Raw genomic sequence first — 13,849 nt, forward strand, 5'->3', positions numbered from 1 at the left:
CTCATGGAATACATTCGGGGCCCTTCTGCCGAGTCCTGCTGCTTTGCACAGACAAGGGATTGAATGCACGTTTGAAGTGATGGTGGTCCCCATTTGTGCCCTGGCTGGCTGGACCCCTGCTCACAGGAAATCTGTGCAGCTCAGTGCTTTAAAGCAGTATCACAGGTGACTCTACATGCTATGGGATGGTGTAGGAAGAAGGAAGAAGGACGTGTTCTACTGACGCCCTGTTGAACTGCTGGGCACAACTGACTTGGTGGTTTCCTTGCTTATGAATATCAGCAGAACGAACGTATGCTGAATAAGCTTTCTGCAACATCACACCATCTGCTATGACAATCTCCTGCCAGCCTGACGGGGAAGGTATTAGGATCTAGGATGAAAATCACTGCTAAAGAATGAGTTCATTTACGAACCATGTGGTTTTTCAGCCTAGACCCTGGGATTTGACCCTCTTTGTGCAGAGAAGGAAAATCAACATGAAGCCATCACAGGTGTTTTCTTCCATATGGAGAAGCTGCAGGGACATGAAGTACTTTCTGTTCTAGATGAGTGAGGGCCACCCCTGCTCTCTGCCACATCTCTTGTCCTGCCAGGAAGCATTTGGTGTGTCCTGGGGGATGCAAGACCACATGGGAGCCATCTGAGGTCGCAAGGAGCTACCAAGTCCTGATGAGGCTTACACGTGGCCTGGCCTTCAGGATACTGGAACAGAAATGGTAGAAAACTGAGGCAGCAGCAGCTCAGCAGTAGCTTTTTTGACTGACAAAGTCAGCCCTGGTTATGATCCTAATTTAGGTGTTTGAGACCTGTCCAAAGCTCCTGCTTAACTCTGGCTGGACACCGAGCCTTCCTCTGTGGAGCATTTTCCAGTGCCCCATGATTTGTGTGCAGAAGTCTGTCTTTGCTTCAGACCCACAGAATGCTGAAAATCTTCTCCATAGGCAGAGGCTGGTTATTTTTTTTGTAAGCCAAGCATAGACCCAAAACACTCATGCTGGCAGGCACCTCCAGGTCAGGCAGGAGCACTTGGAGAACAGAGCTTTGCAAGATAAGGGGAGCTGAGAGCAACAGGCATGCCCTCAGTCACACTCAGTCCCACTGATCAGTTTAGTTGTGGGCTTCACAGTCTGCTCTTTTGCCTTTAGTACATGGTATTTCCTTTTTCTTGCTCTTTCACTGCCACAGAAGCTGTTGCTCCCATCCGGTACCTTCGGCACCCCATCCACCCTTTAGACAGCTGTGCCATTCTGGAGGAAAATGAGCATAGGTTTGAACAGCAGTGAAAATGGAGAGAGATCCTCCAGCAGGTCTTCCAAGAGGCCAACTGTGTATCCCAGCCAGCATGAGCATGAGTTTTAACATGGTTTGTCTGATGAAAGGATGTCTCTGTTATTTTACCAGATGCCCTTGTCGCTGTGGCAGATCGGATTGACGGACCATACAATGTAGACACAGTAATAGGGACTATTCACATGAGGATCTCTGAAGCTATTTCTAACTTGCAAGAAAACAAAGATTCAATCACAGCCAAGGTAAGAGCATGTGCCTAGGCCTGGCTGAGGATATATCATGTGTAATTGCCTAGATCAAATGTTTTTTGTTCTCACTGTTGAATTGAGTAAAGGAGATGAAAGAAGAGAGACGATGCACACTCTTTTAATGATAGGAAAGCAGTGTCTTAGGCAGACAAAAACCTTCTCAGATATTTCCTCTGCCCCTCTGCCACAGTCAGCTTTCCTTAGGTACGGACACGCAGTGGGACTGCATGTGCAATGACTGTGGGCGACACGGTGTATTTGTTGTCAGGTGTCTCTGAATAGCCTTGAAGTATTCTGACTGAGCTGGGGCATTTAGAGGAAGTGCACAGTCCTTCTTACACTAGCAACAGAAGGCAGCTTTAGCCTGCCTTGGGATGATGATCTGTGATAGAAACACCATTCTATCAGACTATCTGTGGGACAGAGCTGCAGTTCAGCAGTCCATCTGGAGGGGCTCTCCTGATACCCACCTGTCTTTCAAGAAATGTACTATGAAGATTATTTTTTTTCTGTTGGTCTTCTATTTTTTTCTGTATTTATCCAATTAATCACAATCCTTTCTACAGCTGCAGGTGAGAGAACCTCTGGGGTTTCTGATTCTGCCCAGGCATTCCCTGAGCCCTGCAGCTATCCCACAGTTAGGGCTAAGATGCAGATGAAAGATGTGTGACAGGCCCTAACTGGATCTTGGAAAGGAGAAGGAAGAAAAGTATTGCTTAACCAAGCAGGAATTCACTAGCATAAGTCACAGCACTAATGGGAGTATGTATCCAAGTACTCATTAGGTTTATTTCCTAACATGAAAGACCATATTCTTTCTCTCAGTGTTAGGTTGGAAGAAATTGTATACATAAAAGTAAGCACATGATTGCGTCATCTGAAAAGAAGGATGTTTCCAAGGGACATAGAATGGCTGGTAAAATCAAGAGATTAAATAGTCTAGTGTAGTCAGTGTTTGACTGGAAAAACAAAACTTAATTGATAAAGTTCTCAGTAAGATCTGGTGGCCAGGAGAACGTGGCACTGGTAGCGGATGTTTGGAGCTGCATATTACTACAGCTGCAAGCTCTGGTTAGAGCACAGCACAATGATCTGGTGGAATATCACTGTCAGATGAATCACAGAATCATAGAATTGCTCAGGTTGGAAAAGACCTTAAAGATCATCAAGTCCAACCACAACCTGACCACACTACCCTAACTCTAACAGCCTAAATCATGTCCCTGAGCACCACATCCAAACGGTTTTTAAACACATCCAGAAATGGTGACTCAACCACCTCCCTGGGGAGCCTATTCCAGTGCTTAACAACTCTTTCTGTAAATAAGTTTTTCCTGATATCCAAACTAAATCTCCCCTGGCACAACTTAAGGCCATTTCCTCTCTTCCTGTCACCTGTCACCAGTGAGAAGAGACCAATCCCTCTCGCTGCAGTCACCTTTCAGGTATTTGAAGAGAGCAATAAGGTCTCCCCTCAGCCTCCTCTTCCCCAGACTAAAAAGCCCCAGTTCCCTTAGTAGCTCCTCGTAGGGCATACTCTCGAAGCCCAGGCCTAGCCCAGACTGCTGTCTTCCCTCAGCTACAAAGGCTGCCTGATTGATAGGTAGGTGACAGGAACAGGAAGTACCCAAAGTTAGAAGATAAATCTGCCTAGCATCCTCATTTGGCCTTGAAACATCCAACCTGACAGCTTTTGAGAAATCCACTCACTTAGTGCTCTCCTGGTCAGAGGGTGGTCATTTGCTGGAGTGTGTTTGCCCATCACGGGAGTCATTGGGGTGGTTTATTGTCCTTATCAGGGAAGCTGTATTTACAAAGCCCCCATCACTGATGTAGAGACTGTGAGCAACTCCATCTTATTCTTCTCACACTTCACAGAATTTTATTTTTAAATCATAATAGGAGCAGATAAAATTGTTGGCTGTAATTTAACATCAACATTAGTGACTCATCCAAAAACATTCTAATTTTGTGTTTGTGCTGAGCATTTTGCATGGTAGCAGTAATCAAAAACAGTTACAGTATGTTGAAAACAAGTCTTAGAACAAGAGTAACCTGACCAGAAACTAAACCAGACTCTCAGAGATCCTGCAATTAGGAAAGATACACATATTAAGAAAAAAATTACTTGTGGAGTCCAAATGAATTAAGGAAATAGTATCAAAGCATAGGGTAGAGAATTTGGTTTGTTTTTCAGGTTTTCCAAGGCTGTGGAAATCCCAAAATCAGCACAAAAGGCTCCAGCAGTGAGGACAAGAAGAGGCGGGGGAAGGTCACGTTAGAAGCCAAATCCTCCGCAGTGGCACTGGAGATGCTGGTGAGTTTGCCTCTACAGCTGCTCTGCCGCTGGTGCACCAGGCTGGCCATGTGTGCACAGTGCATCCAGCCTGGGGAGTGGGACATGAGGTCCCTGTCTCTGGGGTGGGCAACCCCTCTGTGTTCCTGGACCTGAGACTTTGTTGTTCCATGAGCACCTGTTCTTCTGTGGAGGTTTTGGACTCTGTAGATGATGGACTGTATGATGTGCTCATGGCCCCGCATTTCAGAGGCCCTGCAGTCCTCTGTTCCACCCTGACAGACCTCTGCTGGCTCCCACTGAGGTTGCTTCCCAGCACTGCCCTTATGCTCCAGAAAAGGATCTTCTACTGGTCATCTCCACAGTATCAGAACAATCATTAGCACGTACTCTTCAGCCCTGGGTGCTTGGGTTGAGGGTTGGTCTTCAGGGGACAGTTGGTGATGCTTCCTTGTCTGCATAAATCCAGACTGTATGATGGTAAGATGAAAAAGTCAGAGCCACATCCTTGGGAAGCCCCAGAGCTGTCCTGGCCCTGAGCATCCTCTTTGTTTATAGGTTTTGGATGCCAAAGGGAATCTGACAGCTCTCAAGTCTTACTGGGTCACCCTGCCCGGAGTCCTGTGCAGCAAAAAAGTAATGGCCAGCGCAGCAGCAGACGACAAGTGTTGGAATGGGATGACCAAGGGCAGGTATGGAGAGGGTCATGGTGCCGGGACAGCACTGTTGTAGGGTGGTGAGAGTGGTAAGGCTTAATAAAAGGCAGTTACGCTTCATCAGCCACCTCTGCTCACTCAGACTGAGGGGAACGGTCTGCCCCTGTTCAGAGAAATGTTGCTTTTCCTCTGAAACTGGTGCCTGGGAATTTCAGTCCTGTTGTTCTTCTGCTGTATGGTTAAGAATCAGGATGCATTTGCCATGAAACGGCTGTGTAGTTTTGTATTAATTAAGCAATTTTGCAATACTGCATGCATTCGGAAGGCAGAAGAGCTGGATTCACCACCCTGACTCCAGAACTGCTGCTGCGAATTGCATGTAGGTCCTTGAAACCATGCCTGGGTGACATCCAGCACCAGCAGAAACCTTCCACACCTGACTGATGTTAAAGGGTGGCAGTGAGGAGAGATGGACAGGGCACTGCAGGAGGGGCAGCACAGCACGGGATAACAGCTTCTTAGTGCACTGGAGCTTCCCTGAGAACCCATTTAAGGGATGGGTTCTGGTCTTACTGGGACAGGGGAATTCAGCCAGTACAGGGTGCCAGTCCCTGCAGCACATAACCAGAGCAGCAGTAACAGCAGTAGGTGCTCCTCAGCCTCCTGTATGGAGAGAGTTTTTCCACAGTGAGTGGAGCATCACTGTAGCTCTATGGGTGTAGCTCTGTGGGTCTGAGAGAAATCTCTCAGCCCTATACATGGCCCTTGAGCAGCAAACCTCTTCCCACATTGGGACAGTGATGCTGCACCTCCCAGAAGCTGAGGTGGCCTGAGGATGAGCCCCAGACTCCAATGGATGCTGACCATGACAGCAGAGCTTGGCTATCCCTAGAGCCAGCTATGTCAACACAAGAGCCTTCCTGCACAGGCTGTGCCCCCTGCAGCCTTAGTGTGGCCATCTGCAGAGCCCCTGCTGCTCGGCACCTTGCAGGCACGGGCACTCCTTCCCTGCCTGGGGCTATTCAACAACCCAACACCACTGACCATGCTTCTCTGTGCTTCAGAGAGTCTGCACTGTCACTGGTATCTGTACTGGGGAGCACTGAAGTAAGCTGGGGGCAGATGTGTAAGCCTGTTACCTTTCTTCACAGTTACCTGCCTGAAGTGATGGGGGATGGCTTAGCTAATCAGATTAACAACCCAGAGGTGGAGGTGGACATCACCAAGCCAGATATGACCATTCGCCAGCAAATCATGCAGCTGAAGATCATGACAAACCGGCTGGGCAACGCCAACATGGGGAATGATGTGGATTTCCAAGATGCGAGTGAGTAGCAGAGCTGAGCTGGGGCTGTGCCTTTGGCCTTGCACCACGGTGGGGCCGTGGCCATCTGGCTTTTGGCTACAGGCTGTAGAGGCTCTGTTCAGGTGCACCCAACCTGCTGCAGGATGCTCAGAGGCTTCTCTGCTTTTGGCCTAGTGCTGAAAACACAAGTGCTTTCCCCAGCCCCATCCCAGCCTGGCTGATGGGGCAGCTGTTCCTATGGCCTTCTGGCTGCTGCAGCAGCAGGTGGTTGAGTTTGTTGGGGATCAGCTCCAGGCCTGCATTCCATAGTGGGGTACATAACTGATGGCCAGGCTCCCCAGGGTTGTGGCACCGTCTGCTCTCAGTAGCTGCATCCTCTGTCCCTGCCAGGGCACAAGAAGAAGGCAGGGTGGGCACCCCAAGGCAGGCTGTGCTCACCCCTCTTGTCTCCGCACAGGTGACGACATGAGCGGCTCAGGCAGTGGTGACAGCTGTCCTGACGACGTCTGTGGCAAAAGACTTTCTAAGAGCCCCAGCACCAGACAGCCAGAAACGCATGCTATCCCAAAGCAGTCCGGACACGGCGTCATTGGGGCCAGCAGCAGATCTTTGCCTTCTGCCTTCCTCCTTTTCCTTTTGGGGGCTTCCATTGCCGTGCAGCACTTGTGGCGGTAACTCAGCAGGACAGCCAGGAAAGAGACTGCGGCCGAGGGCTTCACTTTGCCAAAACCATCCAACAAAAGGACAGACGTACTTCACCTTGGCAAAAAAAGAAAAAAGAAAAAAAAGGGAAAAGGAAAAAAAAATAGAAGGAGGAGATAAAGGTTTCGGTTGTTCGCTATTTCTGGCAGTGCTCGAGCTGTTTTCTTCTTTCTTGGTCTCTTCCCCAGTGCTGGGCCCTTCTTTCCATACCTCATTGTTTTACTTTTGTTATTGCCACAAAACCGGCTTGTGGGGTTGAACTGAGCCCCCGCAGAGAGGCTTCCTGGTGGCCCCTCCAGGGGCAGCTCTTGTGCCGCCTGCAGCGGAATATGCAATTCCCCTGATCTTGTTACCCAGCCGCCGGCCAGAGCGCTGCCGAACGTGCTGCTGCCTAACATGCCGGGCTGAGAGCAACGTGGGGAGACCGAGCGCGCCTGCACTGTGCAGGCACTGCATTCAGGGGCTCCTCCGAGGTTTCCCTCTGTACTGGTGAACCAGGCAGAGGCGGCCCTTCACTTCCATCTGTGTGCACGGGAGTGTGAGCAGATGTGGTGGGTTGAACTGAAACGATTTGGCAGTGACTGTTGGACCCAAAAATGTAGAACTCTCTTTTTCTTTGGAAAGGTCACAAATGGGTTTCTTGACTAGAGCTCGTAGCTGATGACGTTTTTAAATGTAGGCCTCCTACATCTAAGTGACTGGGAATGAGTGTTAGGGGTTGGGGTTTGGGGTATTTTTTCTTTGCATGCTAGTTGGAAAGCCATTTTTTACCCAAGTAATAATGGTCCAATTTCTACCTGCAGTGCAGTACCATAAAAGGTAACAGAGAGATGAAAGTATGCCCAGTAGGATTTCTTACTGGACAGATAGTTGTGCTGCCTCTGCCTCCTCTGGCTCCAGCCATGGGTGTGAATGCCTTTTTTTTTTTCTTTTTATAATTAGAAAGACAGGGGGCTGTGTACTGATGAGAGCACTGTGACTGGTTGTGAGAGCTCACACAGGCACACGGAGCATCACCCCCTACCTTAGGGCTGCACTCTGCTGGCAGTCAGCCTGTGGCAGTTGGCTGTGCCCAAAACTTGTTTTTAACATGTAGCAGTTTGTAAAGAGAGGATCGGAACATAAACAAGACAGTGCTAACAGCTGGTGCAGAGCTCGTCCCTTTGCAGGCAGAGCTGCAGATCCGGGACTGGGCAGGGGGTGCCTGGTGCTGGGTGGCAGTGTGGGGTGTGGGCTGCTGTGCCCTCCCTGCCCAGTGCTCCTGGCAGTGCTGTGAGGCTCAGCCATGTACAGCCGTGGATAAACAATAGTCATGGGCTTACACAGGTTTACTCTGGAAGTGCAGAAGAGCTCCTGTCTTTTTTTTTTTCTTTTAACTAGAATTGCCAATACAAATGTAGCCTTCAGTTACGTAGATTTCCACAACTGCAGAAAGTTGCAAAGCAAAGCAAAAGGGGAAAGGGCACTAAAACATTGCAGCTGCTTCAAAGAAAGGTAGTGCTGGAGCTTTAAAAACAACTGCTGAGATCTGTGCTTTGTGTAGTGGAGCTTCGGAAGGAGTATTCATCATTTCCAGCTCCATGAAATGAGTGTTTGCTGTCAGCTTCCCACACTAACCAGCTCCCTCTGGGCTCTGAGAGGAGCACACTTTATCCAAAGATTCAGTGTGTCCCGTTAATGCTTTAACAGTTAAATAGTCCACACTATCAGCTCTGGCACAACAATAACATAGCAGGAGCGGTTAACCCTTTGGGGCCAGCGGGGTGAGAGTGGTGGTGGGTCGGTTTGGAAGGGCCTCGTCCTCAGGGTGCGGAGCTGTGGTCTAGAGAAGTGTATCAATGAAGTCTCCTGTCTGTGTAAAAGGGAGAAGCAGAAATAGATTCCCGAGGGTCCGTGTCCTTCAGCCTGCTTTTCTGTGCCATAACACGTATGTTACATTCGAACTTAGGGTGAGGTCCCCACGGGCTGAGTGCAGCCGCTCACCATTTGCAGATGACAAACTGCCTGTGTTTTCCAGTGGGTTGGGAGGGGCTAAGGCAGAGCAAATATCTCACGGCCACCTTTGCTTTAAACAGACGCATTTCTATCTGCAGGAGTCAGAATTATTTCACTTACTGGCATAGCTGGACAGTTACCTATTTCTTTCTGTTACCAAGGTACTTGTAACTCTCTTGCACTGTTTATCTAAAGTTAAAACATGTTCTTTGAATCCTTGTATAAATAAAAAGGCTGGAGACAAATCTGTATTTACGGGGCACTTTGATTACTTCTCCATTTATGCTGAGTTTGGTTTCTTCCTCCCTTTTAAGGCACAGGTAAAGGCCAGTTCAGTGGTCCTGAGGGATGAACCCTGCTTTTAACCACCCAGTTTGTCATGGGTTTCCCTCACCAGCAATCCCATGTAACTTGGTAAAACAAGAGCTAGGGCTTTATGGGTGCAGTGTATTTGCAAACCAGACAAAGTGATTGCAGGTCATCAAAGCAAGTATTCTGAACATCCTCATACAAAGGCACAAAAAGTCACTGCATAACAACACACAGAATCAGAAATGCCCTTGGTATGTCACAGCCAAGTGTTGGGCTCATTATCTACAGCGGCCGTGTACCAGTGCAGCTGTTGGCAGAGCACAGAGGTGGAGCTGAACACAGGGCTGCCACAGGGGTGTGGATGTGCCATCCCAAGCGAGTGCTGGAGTCTGAATGATTTAGCAGAAAGATCTGTGCTTCTGCTCTGCACTTCCCCTCCTAGAAGTGGATGGATGCAGGGTCAAGGCAACGTGTCAAAAGCAGCTATTGAAGTGTCAGAGCGAGACTTGGTAAATGAAAACTACAAAATCTACCTGCCTGGATGCAAATATCACCTCCATCTAATACAGTGAGTGATCTCTCTAACTGAGTAGGTATTTATTCAGCTCAATGTCCTGCAGTTACGGCTGTCTAGGTGCAATGTGCACAGATTTTATAAATATGGGCAAATGTGGAGATAGTGCTCTTCTGCTGGAGTTATTTGCAGAGCAATCATGTCCTTCGCCTCCTCTGTGCCTGATGGTAACTTTAAATAACAGTGACTTGCAGCTCTGCATGGATTAAAACCATCTGCAAACACCTCTGTTGGTCTGTAAATACTGAACACCATACACCTCCAAACTAACTCTACAACATTGCGAAGCGTGCAGTGGGAAGGGATAGCATTCCTGCCATGACAGACGCACTGCAGGGCAACTGCCTGCAGATATCATCCCCTGGAGCCCTGCTAACCATCCGCAGCCCCACAGTGAGGTACCCCCGGTGCAGGAGCCGTGCCACCTGCTGATACTGAAGGTGAGCGGTCCCAGCCCCGCACTGTCAGCCCCACAAACACAGAGCAACCACCGGGCTGCTGCTACCATTGGCTCGGTGGAGAGTTCTTAATCCTCAAGGAAAGGTCACAGCTTTGGTACCGAGCAGCCACAGCTTGGTGGGAAAGGTGAGAAGGGTGGGAAGAAAACCCAGCAGCAGCACAAGAGCTGCAGAGGCTCTGCGAGCTGCGGGGCACAGCACCGGGCTGCTCTGTACCTGGGTGAGCAGCATGGCCCCCCACGTCCAGCAGCAGCCATCACAGGCACACCGCTCCCACCAGACAGGCACAGGGCGGGGGACGTGTGGTGCCCCCAGATGGAAGGGGACCGGGCCCTGCCAAGGCAACAAGGGGCCCTGTTGTGTCACGGCTTCCGCACCAGCCCGGGCAGACCCTCACAGCACAGTGCTGCACCATGGGGACTGGACACAGGAAGGCAGGGTGCTACTGCTGTGGTTCTCGAGTGCGCTCCCCACTGTCTCTCCCTGTGGGCAAACACCGTGCCAGGGGAACGTGGCCATGGAAAGTCTTCTGGGACACTGGCTGGGGGGGCCCTATGTTGCCACCTTTCACTGCCGCAGGTAAGGCTCTCTGCAGGCACCTGCAGGAGCGTGGCTGTAAGCTGCTGGCACTGTGTTGCCATGTCAGGCTCCCCGCAGACTTCCCACGCAGCCCAGTGCCACAAGGGCACGACTCAGTGCTGCACCTCGCACTGGGATGTCTCTTTGTGAGGGACGGCTGTGTCCCCACACATGGCCAGGGTGGGCTGCGGGGCTGCGGGTGCAAGTCATGACCCGGCCTTCACTTGCTGCCCAGTGAGAGCCGCCGTCTGGAACACCGTGGCTGCCCATGTTCGCCAGCAGCTCCTGCAGCGCAAGGTGGGCTTGCACCCTTCTCTCCCCCAACCAGGATCTGCCCCTGCCACCAGGGTCCTTAGCACAGGAGACCCGGCCAAGGAAGAATAAAGCCTTATGCAAGTGTGGCCACATCTCCAAGTTGTTGGAAGCCCCTTTGGATGCTGAGTCCCGTGGCATCCCCTGGGGAGCAAGGGACTTGGCAGCTCCTTGCCCCCCCGCTTCCAAGAGGGCAGCCTCTGTCCTCACCTCGCTGCTCTGTTGGTCTCATCTGCCCATAGGGCATCCGCATCCCCACCCTTGGCTCCTTTGACACCATCCTCGAGCGGGTGCAGGTTGGAGATGGCCACCTGGCTGTGCAGAGACCTGTCTTCCACCTGGCCAGGAACCTCGCTGAAAGTCACCACCTGACGGATGACAAGGCATACGTGCCAGGTGAGCTGTCCTCTGGACGTGTTCCTTGCAGTGCTGGGTGGTGCACATTCCCCACCGTGTGGCTGGGTGAGCAGACCTCTCACTTTCCTCTCCCAGGTTGGAGAGTAACTGATGCTGCTCACAACCAAACTGCTCACTGCAGAGCAGGCTTGTGTGCCATACCAGCAGCAGCCAACACTCCTGGAAACCTGGCCAGAAAGGGCCAGGCCCCGGGACCTGCAGGACCTTTGGCCCCAGACACTGCTCAGCCCTGTGCCTGCTGCAGCAAAGCATCCTGAGGGCCCGGAGGCTGCTGCATGGCTGCAGCCTGCTGGCGAGTGGCTATGGAGCTGCTCCATCCCTTCTGTGTGGTTTTCCAGGCGACAAAGTACTGCAGCCCCTGCGGTACACTCAGATAGCCGCAGCCACCTTCGTGTCTCCAAAAAGAGTGGTGGGGTGTATCCAGGCCACCATGTCCCTCTTCTCTCGCTGCATCGCGCAGGGAAGGAACGTCGCACTCATCCTGAGGGACATTGGTATGCTCCTCATCGAAGGTGCCCAAGTGCAAATGAAATACTACTGTGACTTCCTGGAAGTGATGGCAGGGGAAGACACCCTGAAAGAAGCTCTGTTGAGAGTAAGTGTTCTGGTTCTCCACAGCGGTGCCACTCCCTTTGCATGCTGGCATCTGCTACCAGCCCTTGTTTTGGGCCAGCCCTGACCTGGGCAGCCCCTCAGGCTGGGCTCCAGCTCAGCAAACACCGCTCTGTGCTCACACAGTGCCCACTCATTAGGATGGGCTGATGTGGACAGGAGTGTTTGTGCGAAGCAGCGCAGTCCCGTGGCAGCTGGCTGTGCTGCTCATCACAGAGCTCACCTCTCCAGCCCTGCCACCCCCCAGCTCTGTGCCCTTCTTGCAGGTCCCAGGGGTGCCGAGCTCAGCGATCCCTCACTCAGCAGCTCCTGCTTCCCTGACACGCTCGGGCTGCGTCATCATCTTTCCAGAGTGAGTGTGGGTGCCCACAGCCTGCACTGACCCTGCTTGGGGCAGCCTCATTGGAAGGCGCTGCTACCAGTGCCCACTTCACACTAGGCTGTGGGAGGGGGCTGCTTCACACACCCCTGGCACACAGCCACCACTGGGGCAGAGCTCATGGGACGCATACAGGGCTACTGGCTGTGCTGCTGTGTGCTGCCAGGCCCAGGGTGGCCCTGGAGCTGTTTGAAGAGTGGCTGAAGTGGCACTGGGAGTAAATGAGTTCTGGAAAGGAGCTGTGCTACTTCACGTCACACCAGTGCCTTCTTGCATGCAGGTTTGAACTGCAGTGTGTTCATCACATGGCACTTGGGGACACAAGGAAACCCATGAAAGGCAGGCAAAAGAAGGCAGCACGGGACAAGGACGGTAATGTGGCAGCCAGTGCCCTTCCATGCTAGGGGGAACCAACCAGTTCCCATGTGATAGGTAGAGCCCTGGCAGTGTTCACATGAAGGCTCCTAACCAACCTGCCGTGCCCAGGGTGTGCCAGGAAGCAAGGCCAGAGGCCTGAAGGGAAGAACCCTCAAGCAGCAGAGCCTCCTCCAGCTCAGCATGGCGCAGCCAGGAGCACAGTCCCAGGGGGCATTGCTGGCCGCCAGGTGGGTGCTGTGTGCCTGGGATGTCTGGGCAGCACTATGGCTCTCTCAGCTGTCACTGGGCTGGGCAGTGTCATGGCTGCACCCTCCTGACACATTTTTTCCTCCCCAACCCAGGCCCCCAGGCTGAAAGGTGCCTCCCTGGCCATGAGGGCCTTCCTGCAGCCAGGCACCCAGAGCCTGGGATGAAGGCAGTGACAGGATGAGGTGATGCCAGCAGGCAGGTGGGATGCTCAGCCCTGTGCCCGTGCCAGCTGCTGCTCTCACAGTGGGGCTGGGGTCACTGGCATGCTGCTGTTGGCTGTGTGATGGCACGTGTGTGCAGGTCGGCTTCTTAGCTCTCTGCTATGAAATAAAAATATGCCTTTGCACCATGCATGCAGCCATGCAGTCTTACTTTCTGGTTTTCTACTTCATGCTCGTCCTACCAGCCTGTGTCGTCCCACTGCCGTGATCCAGGCTCATCTTTGCGCCATCAGCAGATTTCAGCCTCGGGCTCCTGGCTGCCTCACCACTAGGCAGGGATGTGCTCACAAGGCAAGGCAACGCTCAGTGTGGGGACACGGGGACAGATCAACCCTGGCACCTCCTGTGCCCACCAGTGCTTGGCTGTGCATGGAAGCCCTGACTCTGCACCAGGAGGCAACACCTCCACCAGGGGGTAACATCACCTCCACCAGGGGGTAACATCACCTCCACAGCCCCACAGCCGCACCTGTGCTGATGTGCAGCAAGAGCTGTGCTGCCGCACCCAGCCACCCCGGGGCAGTTTGGGTGCTCAGTGTGGTGCTGGCGAGGGCCGAGGGATGCTGGTCTCAGCCCCACGAGGCACCGCTGGTGGCAGCAGCATTCCCTGCTAGGAGGGCATACCTTTTTGTAAGGAACTGTTACAGGAATAGGGGCCGCACGCATCCAATTCTTTTGAACTCAACCTGAGGCCGGTTTTAGCTCTGTAGGAACGCAGCTCTTGCAGCGCAGCGGGCACTAGGACCCGCCTGCGTCCTCACCCCGAGGCTGCACGGAGGGACTAAATATAGCTCAGCGGGGCTGCGGGCTGAAGCCGCGCGAGCGCCCGTCCATGCTGCTGGGAGGCGGCCGGCAGAGCGCT

General features: G+C 52.4%; 2 protein-coding genes across 2 annotated transcripts in view; both read left to right on the top strand.

The window, feature by feature from the left end:
* Positions 1-6,571, top strand: part of GPC1 (glypican 1) — a gene marked incomplete at its 5' end in the record, with an annotated part of 79,442 nt that extends 72,871 nt beyond the window's left edge. The window contains 5 exon segments of the mRNA NM_001303227.1: positions 1,405-1,535; positions 3,739-3,858; positions 4,396-4,529; positions 5,645-5,820; positions 6,257-6,571. Coding sequence (NP_001290156.1) covers positions 1,405-1,535; positions 3,739-3,858; positions 4,396-4,529; positions 5,645-5,820; positions 6,257-6,474 — 779 coding nt within the window.
* A 2,275-nt stretch (positions 6,572-8,846) lies between these two features.
* On the top strand, positions 8,847-13,115 carry DUSP28 (dual specificity phosphatase 28). Its single transcript, XM_019618904.2, has 8 exons — positions 8,847-10,419; positions 10,655-10,716; positions 10,974-11,127; positions 11,487-11,743; positions 12,027-12,112; positions 12,420-12,511; positions 12,626-12,744; positions 12,859-13,115. Exons 1-8 carry the CDS (start codon positions 10,254-10,256, stop codon positions 12,928-12,930), a joined length of 1,008 nt encoding a protein of 335 aa, XP_019474449.1. The 5' UTR covers positions 8,847-10,253; the 3' UTR covers positions 12,931-13,115.
* Positions 13,116-13,849: the final 734 nt, after the last annotated feature.

The sequence above is a fragment of the Meleagris gallopavo genome, chromosome 11 (genome assembly GCF_000146605.3).
Source record: "Meleagris gallopavo isolate NT-WF06-2002-E0010 breed Aviagen turkey brand Nicholas breeding stock chromosome 11, Turkey_5.1, whole genome shotgun sequence".
Classification (NCBI taxonomy): domain Eukaryota; kingdom Metazoa; phylum Chordata; class Aves; order Galliformes; family Phasianidae; genus Meleagris; species Meleagris gallopavo.

Bases quoted from the DNA above. Each gene is read 5' to 3' on its own strand.
- DUSP28 (XM_019618904.2), top strand. From the start codon at position 10,254: ATGGGGACTGGACACAGGAAGGCAGGGTGCTACTGCTGTGGTTCTCGA. The intron at 10,420-10,654 runs GTAAGGCTCTCT...CTTGCTGCCCAG, and splicing joins GCCACCTTTCACTGCCGCAG to TGAGAGCCGCCGTCTGGAAC. The intron at 11,128-11,486 runs GTGAGCTGTCCT...GTGGTTTTCCAG, and splicing joins TGACAAGGCATACGTGCCAG to GCGACAAAGTACTGCAGCCC.